Source organism: Haemaphysalis longicornis, unplaced genomic scaffold, assembly GCF_048455015.1.
Source record: "Haemaphysalis longicornis isolate Haplotype H1 unplaced genomic scaffold, Haemaphysalis longicornis Haplotype H1 scaffold_27, whole genome shotgun sequence".
Classification (NCBI taxonomy): domain Eukaryota; kingdom Metazoa; phylum Arthropoda; class Arachnida; order Ixodida; family Ixodidae; genus Haemaphysalis; species Haemaphysalis longicornis.
Window position 1 is genome coordinate 1,553,739 of NW_027526325.1, and position 18,244 is coordinate 1,571,982.

Here is an 18,244-nt window from a genome sequence, read left to right on the forward strand (position 1 = left end):
CCGTGCTGGGGAATTTTGTCTTGCACAGTTCGTGCCATTAACCTTCGAAGGCTGTTTTAAATCGTAGATGTAAAAAAACGTATCACCCGTCTGCAACGCGCCTTTGCCACGACATTGAGAAGATGCCGCGTGTTTATCGCGTGGTTCGAATTCGAAAGGCGCTTCTGACTACAAAGGTGCCCTCTGAAATTCTACTCACGGAGGGCTGGGAACTCGAAAAGCGTATCCACGAGTTTACAATTTGATCCAGCCGGTGCGTTGGCCAACACAGAAAGGGTGCTCACCAGAGCAATGACGCCACCCTGGAGCAGGTGCTTAGGACGAGTGTCCCGCGCACGTCGCACAAACTTCGAGGGGTCATGAAGACTGATTCATTGAAAGGGCCACATTGCACCAACAATAATGACTACCATTTTTCGCAATCTTCAAACAAGCAATCGAGGTATCATGGAACCCACCAGCCATTTTTGCCGATTTATCTATCCCGGCCCCGTGCCTTGCTTGCGCGATTGGCGCACCGACTTAAATAATCAACTGGCAATAAGCATGCCTGCAAGATTAGTGTGGCCCCTAGTTCCGTTATATCGTATTCTGTGAATTCCAACGTGTAGTTTACACACTAATTGTTATATTTTTACTGCTGGCCCGTACCATGGTCCTCCTGCCCATATTTCGTTGCAGCGCGAATTCGGAACGGTATTGCACACTTGTGGTGTTTTTATGTTGTTGTTAAAAAACGTCCGTCGTTGTTGTTGCGGGGGTGAGTGAGCTGAGTGAGCCAGTTCTTTTCAATTGAGCAAATAGGTATTTTGCCTTTGTGGCCCGTTTATAACCCCTTGTACTGCACTTGCGAACTCGACTGAGCTCAGCGCCCCAGCGCGACCGGGTATACCTTTGGCGTGGACGCCGAGGAAACTGCGTTGGCCGCTGGCGCCGACGACGAGGACTTCTTGCTGCCTCGGCCCATCTTGGGTCGAGCGCCCAGCGTGGCCGCGTCCAGCGCCGCGTCGCTGGAGTGCTTCCTCTCGGCCAGCCCGGCTCACGGCGACGGCGACATAAGCCTCAGGGGGGACCGCTTCCGCCACGGCCAGCGCTGGACCGCCGGTCCAGGCAGGAACAGAGGTCCTTCTGCAGAGCGAGGGAGGAGGACAGCGTGGTCACTACACCCGGGGACAACACCGAAGCCCCGCTTTTCGCTCGTGGAACGAGGAACGGAGCGCCGATTTCGCATGCTCGATCATTACTCGTGTGCGATTGATTGTTCTTTAAAGCTCTGTGGAACGATACGCAACAGAATATCAGTAGAGAACAACATCAAATAGTCGCCTCCATCATAATTTAGCAGACAGTCTTGTGGAAAAAAATCGCACCAAGCCACAAAAGTGTAATGCCAGCGCAGAGGGTAGGCAGAGGGTAGCTGTGATACCCTACGTACACAGACACGATCTTGGATAATCTGAAAAACGTGGCCCAGGGGATGTTGTCTTCCCTGCCCTTTACAAGCTGTCCAAGATCTGCATAATGGCTGACCCGGAGGCAAACCAGCAAAGTGGGTGCAGCACACATCATCGGCGACCTTTTGTTGAATTCACAGAAGCCATAGTCTACCAAATTCTCTTAACGTGTGGAAAAGTGGGGACTTAATGTTCAGGACCAAGCGAGTGCGTGGCAAAAGCCACCGATGCGCACTCTGGAGGCCTGGCGCTTCTTGTTGAGACCGTCCTGGCGCGCATGCGCGTCCTTTTTTACTCGCAGGCACGCTGATTTCCTCGCTTACTGCAGCGGTTGTGCGATGGTCACTGAAGCACCGCAGAGCGACGCCTTCGTAGTATTCCTTACATCCCGATGGTGCATTTGCGGCCTAAAGTGACGAATGCGCCGTCTTTGGCGCAAGTGTTCCTCCCGTCCTCGTAGATGCTTGCGCGAAATGTGTGTTGTATTCAGAGGTGGGCAAACTCACTCATGAGTCCACTCACGCAGACTCATTTGGAATCAAACTCACGCGTGAGTTTGAGTTTGAGTGAGCGCGAGGCTAGGTGGCATGGTGAGTTTGAGCTTGAGTGAGTTTGAGCCGAGTGATCCCGACTGAGTTTGAGTCCGATTGAGTTTGAGTACGCCTGAGACTTAGTGAATTCTGAGTCCATTTTGAGTTCTGAGTACATTTTGAGCTTGAGTCCATTTTGAGTTTGAGCCCATTTTGAGTTCTGAGTACAATTTGAGTTATGAGTGCATTTTGAGTTCTGAGTACGTAGGAGTTTTGAAACCATTTTGAGTTTGAGTACATATGAGTAGCCTAGCAAGCAGCTATGGTTGGCTTTAAAGTTTCATGCGTCACTGTGGGCTCAGAATTCAGGTTACCTGCGGGTACGGCACCAATCGCGATCTGCATGATCGGTTGGGAGGGAGGGGGTGTCTGATTTTTTTTAGTTTCTTGTTGAACTTTCACGGCCATAAGCACTTGCTGTATACCTAATATTCGCGGCTGGGCGCGTGAGTGATAATTGACTGGTGAGGTCATAAAAAAGGGTTGTCTTAACTTTTCCTCCTGACGGATCCAGTAAGAGCGTGGGAAAGGGTCGTGGGAAAGCGCACGGCGGCGCTGGCGTGCTGGTTGTTCGCCTCCTACTGTTAACGGCTTGATATACTAGGGGTCACAAAGGACGAGGTGAGAGCCGGGGGGAAATGGGGGCGGGGGCTGTCCTCTCTGCTGTTTCAAATGAATTAGCTGAATTGACTGCGCAGCGCCCCTTAAGACAGAATAATGACCACATTAGATTGGGTGAAAGGTGAAACTGATCAGGCTAAGGCGTGTAAGGTATCAAATGAAAGGTCCGGATTAACGGAATCAAGCGGGGTAAATAAAAAAATGCTTCCTGATTGTAGTCATCAGGCAGTCATAATGAGTCATAGATTGGGTTAAAATTGAAAATGACGCTGCGAGGGCATGTGGGGAATCAAATTCAAGGTCTCGATGTGGGGAATCAGTCGGGTCGAAAATGAGTTATGGATATATCATGACGTAGTTATGGTAAGTCATAGATTCGGTTAAAATTCAAGTTCATGACGCTAGGGCGTGTGGCATATCAAATTAAAGGTCTCGATGAGGATAATCACGTGCTTCCTGATTATTATCATGACATAGTCAAAATGGGTCATAAATTAGGTTAAAATTCACAATGATGCCACTGGGTGTCCGGGGCATCAAATTGAAGGTTCCGATAAGGGAAATCACGTGGGACAAAAATGTGGTAGGGCTATATCATGAGATAGTCATGGTTAGTCATTGATTGGTTTAATTTCAAATTGATTCCGCTAGGATGTGATGGGTATCGAATTAATGGTCTTGATGAGCGGAATCACGTGGGAGAAATACAAAAATGCTTCCTGGTTATAACCATTAAATTGTCATGGCGAGTCTTATAATGGGGTAAAATTCCAAGTGACCCCAATAGGGCGTGTAGGGTATCAAATTTACGGCCTTGACGAGGGGAATCACGTGGTACAAATAAAAAGGCTTCGTAGTTCGAATCATGAGATAGTCATTATGATTCATAGAATGGGTTAAATTCAAGGTGAGGCCGCTGAAGCATGTGGGACGTCAAATTGAAGGTTCCAGTTAGGGGAATCACGTCGGACACCTAAATAATGCGTCCTGGTTACAGTTGTGAGAGTCATGGTTATTTTGACTGGTATGAATTCCATATGATCCTGCTAGGGTGTGTGGGGTATCAAATTAAAGGTCTCGTCGAGGGGGATCACGTGGGACAAATATAAAAATGCTTTCTGGTTATAATTATGAGGATATAGCAAAAGGTATACAGCAAAAGGTACACACTCACACTCACACTCTCACACTCACACTCACACTCACACTCACACTCTCACTCTCACTCTCACTCTCACACTCACACTCACACTCACACTCACACTCACACTCACACTCACACTCACACTCTCACTCTCACTCTCACTCTCACTCTCACTCTCACTCTCACTCTCACTCTCACTCACACTCACACTCACACTCTCACTCTCACTCTCACTCTCACTCTCACTCACAATCTCACTCTCACTCTCACTCTCATTCTCACTCACTTAAACTCACACTCTCACTCTCACACTCACACTCACACTCACACTCACACCCATACTCTCACTCTCACTCACACTCACACCCATAGTCTCACTCACACTCACACTCTCACTCACTCTCACTCTCACTCATACTCACACTCATACTCATACTCATACTCATACTCTCACTCTCACTCACACTCTCACACACTCACACTCACACTCACACTCAACTCACACACAACTCACACACAACTCACACTCACACTCATACTCTCACTCATACTCTCACACTCATACTCACACTCACTCTCACTCCCACTCCACTCCCACTCACACTCTCACTCTCCTTTTCACTCTCACTCTCACTCACACTCACACTCACACTCAAACTCACTCACAATCTCACTCTCACTCTCACTCACACTCACACTCACTTACACTCACACTCACACTCTCACTCTCACACTCACACTCACACCCATACTCTCACTCACACTCTCACTCTCACTCTCACTCATACTCACACTCATACTCATACTCATACTCATACTCTCACTCTCACTCCACTCACACTCACACTCTCACTCATACTCTCACTCTCATCTCACTCACACTCTCACTCTCACTCACAATCTCACTCTCACTCTCACTCTCATTCTCACTCACTTAAACTCACACTCTCACTCTCACACTCACACTCACACTCACACTCACACTCTCACTCTCACTCTCACTCTCACTCACAATCTCACTCTCACTCTCACTCTCATTCTCACTCACTTAAACTCACACTCTCACTCTCACACTCACACTCACACTCACACTCACACCCATACTCTCACTCTCACTCACACTCACACCCATAGTCTCACTCACACTCACACTCTCACTCACTCTCACTCTCACTCATACTCACACTCATACTCATACTCATACTCATACTCTCACTCTCACTCACACTCTCACACACTCACACTCACACTCACACTCAACTCACACACAACTCACACACAACTCACACTCACACTCATACTCTCACTCATACTCTCACACTCATACTCACACTCACTCTCACTCCCACTCCACTCCCACTCACACTCTCACTCTCCTTTTCACTCTCACTCTCACTCTCACTCACACTCACACTCACACTCAAACTCACTCACAATCTCACTCTCACTCTCACTCACACTCACACTCACTTACACTCACACTCACACTCTCACTCTCACACTCACACTCACACCCATACTCTCACTCACACTCTCACTCTCACTCTCACTCATACTCACACTCATACTCATACTCATACTCATACTCTCACTCTCACTCCACTCACACTCACACTCTCACTCATACTCTCACTCTCATCTCACTCACACTCTCACTCTCACACTCACTCTCTCTCTTACTCTCACTCACAGGCACACTCACACTCTCACTCTCACTCCACTCTCACTCTTACTCTTACTCTCACTCACACTCTCACTCTCACTCACAGGCACACTCATACTCTCACTCTCACCCACAGTCTCACTCTCACCCTCTCTCATTCCACTCACACTCACACTCACTCTCACACTCAAGTCACACTCAACTCACACTCACACTCTCACTCCCTCTCACTCACACTCTCACTCTCAATCACTCACACTCACACTCTCACTCTCAGTCACACACTCACACTCTCACTCACACTCACACTCTCACTCTCACTCTCACTCACTCTCACTCTCACTCTCACTCACACTCTCACTCTCACTCACACTCACACTCTCACTCACTCACACTCTCACTCTCACTCTCACTTTCCCTCACACTCTCACTCACTCTCACTCACACTCTGACTCAACTCACACTCTCACTCTCACTCTCAATCACTCAACTCACGCTCTCACTCTCAGTCACACACTCACACTCACACTCACACTTACTCACTCTCACTCACACTCACTCACACTCACACTCTCACTCACTCTCACTCACACTCACACTCTCACTCTTACTCTCACTCACACCTCTCACTCTCACTCTCACTCACACTCTCACTCACACTAACACTCTCACACCCACACTCACTCTCACCCTCTTACTCTCACACTCACACTCTCACTCTTACTCTCACTCTCACTCTCACTCTCACTCACACTAACACTCTCACACTCACACTCACTCTCACCCTCTTACTCTCACGCTCTCACTCTCACTCTCTCACTGTCTCAATCTCTGTGAGGCCATTTGAGTTGTGAATTCATTTTGAGTTCTCAGCCCATTTTGAGTTCTGAGTTCATTTTGAGTTTTGAGTACATTTTGAGTTTTGGGTGCATTTTGAGTTTGAGTGCACTTTGAGTTTGAGTACATTTTGAATTTTGAGTACATTTTGACTTTTGAGTCCATATTGAGTTTGAATACATTTGGAGTTTGAGTACATTTTGAGTTTTGTGTGCATTTTGAGTTTGAGTGCACTTTGAGTTTGACTACATTTTTAATTTTGAGTACATTTTGACTTTGAGTCCATATTGAGTTTGAATACATTTGGAGTTTGAGTACATTTTGAGTTTTGATTACATTTTGAGTTTAAGTACATTTTGAGTTTGAGTACATTTTGAGTTCTGAGTACCTTTTGAGTTTTGAGACCGAGTGAGCTCTGAGTTTTGCGCCCAATGTGAGTTTGAGTTTGAGTGAGCGCAGATGTGCTGCTCAGCATTGAGTGAGTTTGAGTGAGTGGTGATTCTAAAAAAAATTGTGAGTGAGTTTGAGTGTGCCGCGCCAACTTTGCCGAGGTATGGTTGTATTTATCTGGTTTATCGTTTGCAAACGATGATGGCAGCGGCTTGTTCGCGCCGTCGCCGAATGAAGCACAACCACAGGGTGCCCCGCTTTCGACAACGAAATGCCGGCCAAATGAAGCGCGATCCTCTCTTCATCCTGTTTATTTTGTATAATATTTGCCTGCTGAACTTATCTCTCAGCTCGCTTTCTGCGGCGGATATAGAAGGCGATTTGCACGGTTCACAAAAAAAGTATTTCGGTTTTCTGCTCTATACTTCATTTAAAAAGATCCGAAGCATACTCGTATAAATTGTCTGTCCGCTCTGCACGTCGACATTCGTCAAAATGTCACCTCGGGTTCCACTTTGTGAGAACTACGGAGTAGATGGTGGGCGCAGTACACCGGGCTTATTAACTCCGCTTTGTGCGCAGGTTAAAAGGACGGTTTGTGGGCCTGGCAGTGCGCCCATTGCTCGACGAGCAGTGGACACTGCCTTCGTAGGGGCGGTGCCGGTGTGGCTCCCGGAAACCACGATTTCCAGCGCAGGTGGAGGCGCTCCACTGCAGGGTCCCCACTCTCTGCAAGGAACTCATTTTTCCACAGTTGCGGCAAGCAGTTGGGTAGTGCCATGTGCAAGGCCATGTGCCTCGTGTCATGTCAGTTAAAACGGAGCATACGACGTGGCAGATAAGTTGGCGGTTGGCTGTGGCCAGCTGCATTATATGCTGCCAAGGCGGCCAAGGGTGAATCGCTGCTCTTGGCCCGTTCACATGAGCGCGGGGCTCGCCCCTGACCCAGCATTCCCGGCCTGGTCCGGGATTGGAAAAGAATGTAGGTCACCTGGCACCCGCGGTTGGTGCCGAGCGTGGTTACGATGCCGTAAGGTTGGGCCCTATGCTGGAGAGCTGAGGCCAGTGGGTATGGGTATCGAGAGCGATGTTTCGCGGCTTTAAAGGGACACATAACGGATTTTCGTCGAGTCTATTTTCTATATCCCAAATAAAAGGGCATCAGCTAAAACACCTCAACCCGAACCGATTTTGCTGCCCGAGCCCTAGAACTTTTGAAATCAGATTATTTTTATATGTACCATGGTAGTGAGCTGTGCTTCAGCATACTTTTAACTGCATCTGAAACTAAAGGAGGCGTTTAAAAACTTGACCACGGATAAAATGACAATAATTTGCAACCTTTCCAATTCCTTCCCGGGGTTTTTGAACTGCGTTGAAATCGGCGGAATTGTTTGGACACGTAAGGTAGTTGTTGTGTCTGGGCTCCTCAGCGGAAGCACAGTTCTCTGTTCGGCGCCTCCGGGCACAGCGCCACTTAGTGTCCCCCGAGAAATGGCGTACCCTCTCCCTCTCCAACGCCGCCCCGACTCCTCCGCGGGGGGATTGACAATGGACGGGGAGGCGCGCTTCAGGACCAGGCTTCGACCCAGTCGCAAAAATCCCTGCTCTTCTGGTGTCCGAATAAACCGTGTTTCAAAGTGTCCCCCCCGTGCGTCAGTGGCTGCGCGAACATAACAGTAGTGTCTCGTTTGGACACTGCGTGTCCCCACCTTTCAGACTTCACAACTTTCAGTCCAAAATATTTCTCCCTGTTACGCCACTGTATAAAACCCCGGCTTTCATTGTACTCAGAGAAATGCAACCCGGCGCAGGGGCCAAGGCGTTGTGCTGCTGAGCGCAAGGACGCGGGTTCGATTCGCGGCCGCTTTTCTGGTAGAGACGAAGAGCAAAAAACGCCCGTGTGTTCGACATTTCGGCGCACGTTAAAGATCCCTAGGTAGTCGAGATTAATCCTGAGCGCTCTTTTACGATGCACCTCATAACCCGTGTAGTTTCGGTGCATGAAACCACATCATCAAATCAAATCAAATCAACTCAAAGACATGCACTCTACGAACATCGGCTGTCTGCCCCTTAGTAGCAATAGGTTCGGTGAAATTACCAATTAAAATTCCTCAGGAGTGGCAATGACTTTAGGTGGCGCCCGCTCATACAACACTCTACTTCAACATGCTCACATCACTGGTGACGTCCATAGTCGGCATTGGAATTGAACCACACGGGGACCATTTGCTACGGCAGTGCAGCTAAAGATACGGATCGGAAACACGCCATACGAGACAGCGGGCGTATATAGCCTCAAATGAAGGAACCGCTACCACGCAATGTATTTTTACGAAATAAAGAATTAAAATTATGGGGGATTAACCTGCCGTTCGAAGCCACAACTGCTACGGCGAATCGCGGTGCAGTGGTCCGGATTAATTACCGAATTGGTAGCTTCAGGTTCGCCGAAATCACGACACGTACGGACGCTTCTCTATTTTCGCGTCCACCTGCCAGGGCCGCTATTCCAGATAGCTCCATCCCGAGTTTCCTGCTGCTCGAGTTAACGAAGTAGTGATAGTACAGCATCCGATAAACCTCAAGCGATACCGGCGCAATCGCGCGGAGCACGCTTAGCATTATGAGCGCGCCCAGTTGAGGCCGCTCACGTTGAAAAGCACAGCTTCCACGAACATCTACGTGAAGCGCCGTCTAGAAACGAGTTGCAATATGCACTCCGTTATGCAAAGTAGATAACCCAGCTCTTTCTTCTAAAACCCCGGCCTGGCCCTAGCTTTCTTTTAAAGCTACGCCCTGTAAAGCGGCGCGGGGTGGCTGCGATTTTCTCGGTGTTCTGTTCTCCCACTCAAACCTGTTTGCTACGTGGTTTGAGGGTGGCTGCAGTGCAGCTCACCGCAAGCCCAAACCAAGTAAGCGAAGCAGTTGAGTGTAGCAAAAGAAACGCGCCCTTCTCCCGACTGTCAAACTGACCGGCTTTGTTTACGTGCGGACGGCGGGCGTAATTCAGACGTCACCCCTATTTAGCGTGTCATGAGCGTGTTTGAACATTTTACGAGTGCGTTTTAGATGTTGAAAGTGTGTCATCTGCCATCGATAGTGTCTTTGCTGTGTATGAAAACGGCTGCCGTGGGAAAATGGACGTCTTGGCCGCTCCTATCGTCCGGACTAGAGCCGCGCACTTCGTTCGGAACAACCCCTCCCCGCCCCTGTGACTGTTGCAGCATTTGACTGACGGTGGCTGGGGACGTCATTTGTTCATTATTTTCTGCTAAGCTTTGCTACCGGAGCATCTAATGCAAGTGACTTCGTGGCTGCGAATCCACCCCACCGGCGATGCGGACGCCATGGCAGCCATAGTTGGGTGGGGCTTCGGTCGCTACGGCGCGCCCACGAATGGGCTTGGTGTGTGTAATTGACATGACAACTCAGACGAAACTAGGAAGAGCTACTGCGCGGCCGAGTTGAACTCGTGACGCTGGTTTTGGCGGCTTCTGCGGCGTGGATCATGGTTCACGGTCGCCGTGGCAGGGATATATCTATCACGACAGAGTTTTTCCTTTAGCGGAGGAGGGATTTCAAGCCCTTTTTCATCTCGCGAAAGTACTGTGCATTGGCTGTACAGCCATTTGACACCTGGCCCCCTTTGCGACGACTTTGAGGCGGATTTCCCTTCATAACTGCCCAGGAGCAAGTGTTCCGTGCGCTGCGGCTTTTTGCGACGGACACCTTCCACAGGAAAGTTGGTAGCGACAGCACCAGCGACCGCCCTCAGTCGACAGTCATTCGGTGTGTGCGCTGTAGGATTACTGCAGACAAGTTTTTTCCTTTTTTTTTTGAGTGGCTAGCCGAACGTGGCTTCTGCAGGTTCTACCATGCGTTTATCCGTCGCAGGCAGAGCGTACGCTTCAGTCGCGACCGCTCGACGGACAGAAGGTTTCCACTGAGTGGCCGTACTTCATTTATCGTCAGCGTGGCAGACGGTTTTCTTGAGGCGGTTCGGGTCACACCATTCTTGCGAAAACTTTAGTCGCAGGATAGTATATAATCAACGGCGTGTGTCTAGTATCGGAGACAATCCTTACGCATTTCAACGGGTTTTGTCCGGCGTCTTTGTCGTCTGGCTGGAAGCGGATGATGAAAACCTTGTGAAGGGAAGATTGAGACCGACAGAAACAGGGTGACGCCAGAAGAAAAGTGAAGGTATAGAGTCCACAAAAAAGCCAACGACTGTGGAGAAATTCGTGGAACAAGAACTATGAAGAGCAAAGCGAAATAGAGGAAACAAATTTGAAAAGCTGTGGTTGTTGCTGTTCCTTTCTTCGTAGCGCATGGCCAATTGGGCGACTTACCCGCCATTGAGAGCTTTGAGGAGCGAATGGGCTCCGTTTTGAAAATTTACAAAACTGTGATTTGGAAAATAAAAGTTGTAGAATAATACGTGACATGCGAGTGTGATGGCACATGAGAATGACAGATGCACACCAGCCGTGCACAACCACGATTATAGGGAGGCTGTGCTGTGTGCCAGTCTTCTTGCTGGCCAGTTCACTACGAAATGAAAGAGAAGAAACTGACGCAAACTCGGTATAGCAGAAAAAGAAGCCCGTCGAATGCCAAAATTCATGCCGATAGACAAAGAAACAAAAGCGAGGAAAAATCCGCAAGTGCAATAAATGAGTTAAGAATTGCCGCAAGTACAATTACCAGTTGCTAATGAGCATCGCAAGTACAATGTATCAGGCGTTATTAAGAATCGCCAAGCTTTCGCCTGCAAATTACTTTAGCAAGCTGAAGTGGTTCTTGGAAATTTCGTATCTGAAAGCGCACGGAGAGTTTCGACAGCACCGAGCAGCAAGTACTTTGAATGTGGCGCGTTTCCATCGCTCGCTTTCTTTTTTTAGCAGTCGCCCGAAATCACGTCATTTCATTGTCTGCTACCGAAGGCAGAAATGGGCAGAAACAGCTGCTTAGGACGGCGAATTTCAAAAAATCCCATAAGAACGCCTACAATAAAAAAAATATTTGAACTTTGTAGTGAAATACATAAAAACAAAATAAAAGCGCGATATAAAAAAATAAAAGCGCGAGACAGCAGCGAAAAACGCGCCGCGCCCTACTTGGAACGCGCTGCTGTGGACAGGTTACGTCACTCCTATAACCAGCAAATAGCATGAATTGCATTTTTAAAGCTCCTAAACTCCGCCCCGAAATATTATCATTACGTTACGGGGGCGCCGCCAGAGCTCGTGTTTCCCGAGTTTCGCTCAGTCTCGGGCCTTCTGGAATAGCACACCTGAAAGGCGTCCGCCGCGCCGGGAATCGAACGCGCGCCCTTAGCCCCAGCGGCGCAACGCTTTTGGGGCTGCCGCAGCGTTGTTCTTCTGAAACAGAAACTAGCATTTTTCTTGGTGTTACACTACATGCGCTATTAGTCCAGTGCTATGCTAGAATATTAGCTACGACAAATTAACATGACACCCTCCCGGTTTTCCCTCTGCCCACAGCCTCCGCCCCTCGTTGACTACAGCAGGTATTTCTTGGGGCCACCGCCACGTTCCTGCAAAGTGGCTGCGCGTCAGGCATGCAACCGAAAATATCAGTCAATGTCTAGGCGCACGTCAGCCAAGCTCGACGACGACTTTCTTTTGTCCGGGCATACCGGCGTAGGGGAGCGCTGTGTTGCCCGAATACATTCTACCCTTGGCACGGCTGTTTTTACGGGAGAGGATATCATCGTGCGGCAGCGCAGGTACCTGCGAACCACTTGCGAAATGGGCAAGCTGCAACGGCCTCGAGCTTTGCGATCGCTGTGTCACCTGCCGCCGCGTCTCCGTGGCGCTTACGGGAGCAGCGCTGCCTGGCTCATTGGGGCTCATGCAGTGTTTCGGTTCTCCTTCGCTCCTTTCTGCCTTTGCGCGCACTAAACAATGTGTTATGGTAACGTCGGTGAGCAAATAGTACATTTAGGGCACTTCAAAAAGCAGCTGCGTCTTGGTAGAGTGCTCGAACGCCAACAAGTGCTATCCGGGGAGCGTATTCCCAAACCAAATCCCGTAGGGGCCCAGGCCGACCACACCTCCCCCCCCCCCCCCCTAAGTTGCTACGCAGCACCTTCCTCTATGTGCCTGACTTCATGGGACGTGGATTCCCCCCCCCCCCCCCCTCGTTTCGGCTGCTTTGCGGGCGGCCGATGGTTTCGCTCCGTGCGCGGGGCTGGCCTGCGGCGGTGGGGAAGCTGACGCTTATGTGGTAGAAGCAAGGAAGTTTTATACAACCTCCTTGGGTAGAAGGTAACCTTTTGTACCAGAGCCCCTGAGCTCTCCGCGCACTTCTTGCGCTCCTGCAAGTTGATGCTGACCTCCGGTCGTGTTCCTAGATAAGCGCTCGGCTCGGTCCTCTCAGTGCGCGCACTCGGATGGACGCTTTCACGCACGTGTGGCTAGTATATACATTCTGGAAAGCCAACACTCTCATTCAAGTGAAGATGAAAATTTGTTTTGGTCTTTTGTGGTCGCGCTGCTTCGCGGCGGCCTGGCGTACGCGCTGGGAATCCTGGCGTATGCCAGGCTTCTTAGACGCACTTAGCACAACTTTACCTGCTACTTGATTTAACCTTGATGTGATGTACCGACTGCAGCTTCATGAAATCAAAGTGTGAGCAAAGCAAATTTCGGGGCTGCCTTGATGCTGAGGGTACCGTCGAACGTCCCTTGTGGGTTAAACGGCAAGGCACTCTGGCCTTCTTTGTTTTCCTTAAAAAAAAAAAAAACGGTGAAACCCTCATTGCGTAAAAAACGAGGTTTTGCCAGGATTCGAACCATGGACTTTCAAAACGAAACGCCAGCACACAAGCGCGCAACCGCTCGACCACGCCAGGAGCGACGCGGGTGCCAAGAATTTGTTACCCTAACAGGGTCTGCCAACAAATATTCTCGAGTGATTTGGTTTGGTCATGTTTGATAGATTTAAGCCGTGGTAACGCCTATTTCTTACGCAGCCACCGTGGAACCGAGGGCATTTATGCTATCACTACAAGCGATGTAACTACAGCCCCCCTATTTAAGGCAAGAATAGCTATCGCAAAACCTCGGTCTTCCCTACGCAAGCCACGGTAGCAACGAATGGAATAGCATGCGCCGCTAGCATTCTGGCGTTGGTAAGGCTTGGTCGTCACGCACCCATCTTGCAGTCAAGCCCCATCATGCTAATACTGCAAGTGACGTGTCCAGAGCTCCCTTATTTAACTAAAAAAAAAGCTATCGCAAATACCCGATCTCTCCGATGAAAACCAAAGAAGCCACAAATGAATGAGCGCTTTCGAACAGAAATAGCTTGCAATTTGTATCAAGCCAGGCGATTACCGCAAGTTAAAAAGAAATTGACTCTCTTCTGCTGAAAGGAATGACCCCAAAGCACGGGAAGGACGTGAAACCCGACCGCTGCTGCCCGCTTTCCGCTGCTTTCTCGCGCTGCGTCGACGCCGATATCTGGCGAGCGTAGACATCGGCGTTGCTCGCGCGTCAGCTCGCGTCGCCACGCGAGAAAACACCGAAAGTCCGCTGCATGTGGTTGGGCCTTTAAAGGGACACTGAAGTGAATTTGTCAAGCTCCCGTTTTTGCTTGCACTGCGTAGACTGGCTCAAATTAGCACACTTTTCATCGTTTATCCGGTTGACAAATCGGTAATTATTTTACAAAGCGCGAAAAAAGAAAAACTACCATGCGCGGTTTTCGGCGGCCGCACAAACTAAGGCTGTGACGTTGGGAGGAGGGGCGCCGTGATTGGACGATGCCCAAGGTTAGCAATCAAACAAGTTTCGGTTTCGGATTCGGTTCTGTAAAACATAACCAATGGCGTTGTTGGATGGGCATTCTCAATATCTCAGTAATCATCGTACCGCGCTTCTGCCATGTTTTCGGCTGTAAAATGCACAAGATAAGCCTCCCAGGACGGCTTCTATTCGTAGCATTCACTAGCCAAGACCTACGCAGTGCATGAACACCCTCCGCGTACCCGCAGACGCCCAAATGTCGTGCGCTTTTCCCCCATATTTGGAGCTTGCCTCCCTCATGCCTGTATCGTAAAAAGCGTGTTCGCACAAGGCCAAGGGTCTGTTCATTCTGGCATGTGCCCACTGCCTGCAAGCAGTCGGTGCTTATGGCAACAGCACGCCAACGAGAACTCGCTAGCGCGCCAGTGCCAGCCTGCGCGCGTTTTGTGAACTAGTTCGTGTAGCCATGAACGTTTCGGCCCAAAAAAAGGTGAACTCAATATAGAAAACATCGGCGGAAAACAAAAAAGTTAACTTACAAAAAAAAAAAGCACGTACCCGCGGGGATTTGAACCGGTGACTTGCAAAAAACACTTGCAGTGACATACCTAGCGCCTCAGACAACTGAGCTACGGAGCGGGATGCGAAGGTTTGGCTAATATAGGGTATATATTGTATAACCGGTTTACACTTTTATTTAGTTTTGGCATTTCAAGCAGCTTATTTGACTATTTGTTGTACTGCGCTCGTGCAGTAAGCGTCACCCGAGTTTCCACAGTAGCTCACGTCTAGCAATTGCATTCCGTAGACGGAAAAGCGTTCGCAGATGCGTAGTCGTGCTGCTGACCGCTGTGCTTGTTCGCCCAGCGCAAAAAAGTGCTTCCCGCGCCCTAGTTTTACGCTGTACGGTAAAAATATCAGTTGATTTTATTTCCTTAGTACCTATATTGACTTCGCTGACTCTTCTCCCGCCTTCAAGAGGCCTTATATTTTCCTACTGGCGTACCAGTCAGCGAAACGTCGCATGTGCGCTTGTGCAGCGCTTGTGTGAAGCGACCTTGACTTGGAGCTAGATACAGTGTACAAACAAACCAAGTAAAGTAAGGCACATTCTTCCATTCACAAACGTGTCCTGGCTTCGTTTCAACTAAGCGAACGAATTGCGACCAAGCAATTTTTTTTTAACCTCCTTGATTGCGACGACCCGCCGGCAGCCGGCGGAGGAAACGCTGGGCCGACTGACTCTGTCGGCCGGGGAGCCGTGCAGTAGCGCAGCCGTGGCGCAGCCAATTGCCAGCTCATCCCCTCCTGACGTCACACGAAAACGCCACAGAAAATGGGCGAGCGTAAAGAGAGGAGGACAGCATTTTCGAATTAGTTTTTCTACTAAATAAAATCGCGTAAACGCGTCTAGAGTGGTCGAAACATGGCCTGGGGACACCGGACTACAATTTGCGCTCGTAATCCCGCATTGTTTACATATCACTTCAGTGTCCCTTTAACTTCTACTAAATGTGCGTCAGCTCCCCCGCGCCGCAGCCCCAGCCTCGCGCACGGAGCGAAACCATCGGCCGCCGCCCAAAACGAGAAAAAAAAAAATATCCACGTGGCATGAAGTCGCGCACGAAGATAAAGTGACGTCACGCTGGGACGTCGCCGTTTGAAGGGGGTGTGGTCGGCCTGGGCCCCTACGGGATATGGTTTGGGAATACGCGTCCGGGGCCAGTTGTAGTGATTCCGCTCGTTACAGTCCCATAGAGAATCCATGGACATATGAAACTCCCATCCGCTCCATGGTGATCTACTACAGATTAATCTTCGTAACACTAAATATAAATGGTTTACTTTCCGGGCAGAAACAGATACAACTCCACCGGTTGCTTTCCCGAACTGTCTTGCACTTCATTGCAGTAAATAAGACAAAACTCAGTAGTGATGACGTGACCGAAATAACTATACGGCCCTTCTTTTCTGATTACGAGATAATTGTCACGTATTCAGCTGGCCTGTCGGCAGGCTGTCTCTTGTTTCTAAAAAAAGGAATTGCCCTACTCTGTAGGGTTCATCTGTTGCGATTTCTTGCTGTACATTCTCCCGTGGCGATTAATCAATGTTTATGCGTTCAACGATAATAGCCAACGAGCTAGCTTCTTCAGAAACTTGGATCAGTTTTTGAAGTGTGACCACGCTGTTGTATTCATGGGTGACTTTAATTACGTCTGTGAACCATACGATCGCGCCAAGCTTCTATCATCTAAAGATAGCAGCGCTGAGGTTTTGTATTCCGTCATTGAGGCTTCTGGGCTAGTCGACCCGTTGTTAACAGGACGAACGCACATTTTCAAGGGCTCTCCCATTCTCGACTTGACAGGATTTACGTTTCCTCTGCGTTCCTTTCCGACCGTCCTGCATGTGACGTCAAACCCATTTCTTTCTCGGATCACAGCGTTGTCGTTGTGAGCCTGGGCGGAGGTGGTCGCAGCACTTCCAGACCCCAACGGGCTCTATAGAAACTTAATTCGTCTCTTTTACGGGATGAGGGCTTTTGTGGCCGCGTTCGGGGAACATTGCAGGCATGCCGTTTCATGCAACTGCCATTACTTGCAGCATGGAAGCTGTTCAAGCAGGAAGTTCGGGGAATAGCAATTGAGGGAGGGTAGATTAATACTTTCTACAAGCATTACCAGGAAAAATCATTGCTTAAAAGCTTGTATAGCCTCGATGAAATCGAAAGCAGAATACCTGGCATTTGTGTGGAAGAAATTTATACCGTAAATGTCAGCTTCATGAGTTTGATGCGCACCGATGGTGCGGAGAACGTGTTCGGTATCGGAACAATCGTGGTATGCACTGCGAGAATCCGACACGCCAGGCTTTACTTGACGAGCGCTACCACGCTGCCACTAAGTTCATCCCATATATAAATTCAAATGGTGTTCTTTTAGCTAGCACGGAAGAGATTACGCATGAATTTGAAAATTATTATAAGGAACTATTCAGTGGTACCTCTGATGCCGTTAATAGTAACGTTTCGGACATTTTGTCTCCTTAGTAGATCGATTGACAGATGACAACGGTTCCAATATAGTGGCCCCATTACCCTAGAAGAGATGGAGGCCGCGCAACGAGGATTCCGTGCAGTTCGGCAGCGGTGCACGCCTGAACAGCAGCTAATCACTGCGCTTGCTCTTACAGACCGCCACCCCGCCTGTGTGAAGATTTGTGGAAACCGGTGGACGACGCATGTGCGCCACGAGCTCAGAGCATCGCCTGCAGCATCTGTGATCGTGGCAGGAAGTACGAGGCAACACCCACTTTTTGAGGACCGGTAAAAGCACGGACGGCATAAGAAGACCAGCGCAACGAGGATTCCGTGCAGTTCGGCAGCGGTGCACGCCTGAACAGCAGCTAATCACTGCGCTTGCTCTTACAGACCGCCACCCCGCCTGCGTGAAGATTTGTGGAAACCGGTGGACGACGCATGTGCGCCACGAGCTCAGAGCATCGCCTGCAGCATCTGTGATCGTGGCAGGAAGTACGAGGCAACACCCACTTTTTGAGGACCGGTAAAAGCACGGACGGCATAAGAAGACCAGCGCAACGAGGATTCCGTGCAGTTCGGCAGCGGTGCACGCCTGAACAGCAGCTAATCACTGCGCTTGCTCTTACAGGTAAGCAGCAAACTTGAAAAATACCATTTCCTTGTATCGTAGACGAGTGTGCACTGCTGCCGAACAATCTGCCACTGCTTTTGCTTGTACAGT

General features: G+C 49.4%; 1 protein-coding gene across 6 annotated transcripts in view; it reads right to left on the reverse strand.

Moving 5' to 3' along the window:
- The window catches only part of Ptp36e (protein tyrosine phosphatase 36E), a 540,343-nt gene that overhangs the window by 279,250 nt on the left and 242,849 nt on the right, over positions 1-18,244 (reverse strand). For all 6 annotated transcript variants that reach the window (XM_077701525.1, XM_077701527.1, XM_077701526.1 and 3 more), the window contains one exon: positions 893-1,128. In XM_077701525.1, coding sequence (XP_077557651.1) covers positions 893-967 — 75 coding nt within the window. In that variant the 5' untranslated portion in view covers positions 968-1,128. The remainder of the gene's footprint in view (positions 1-892; positions 1,129-18,244) is intronic.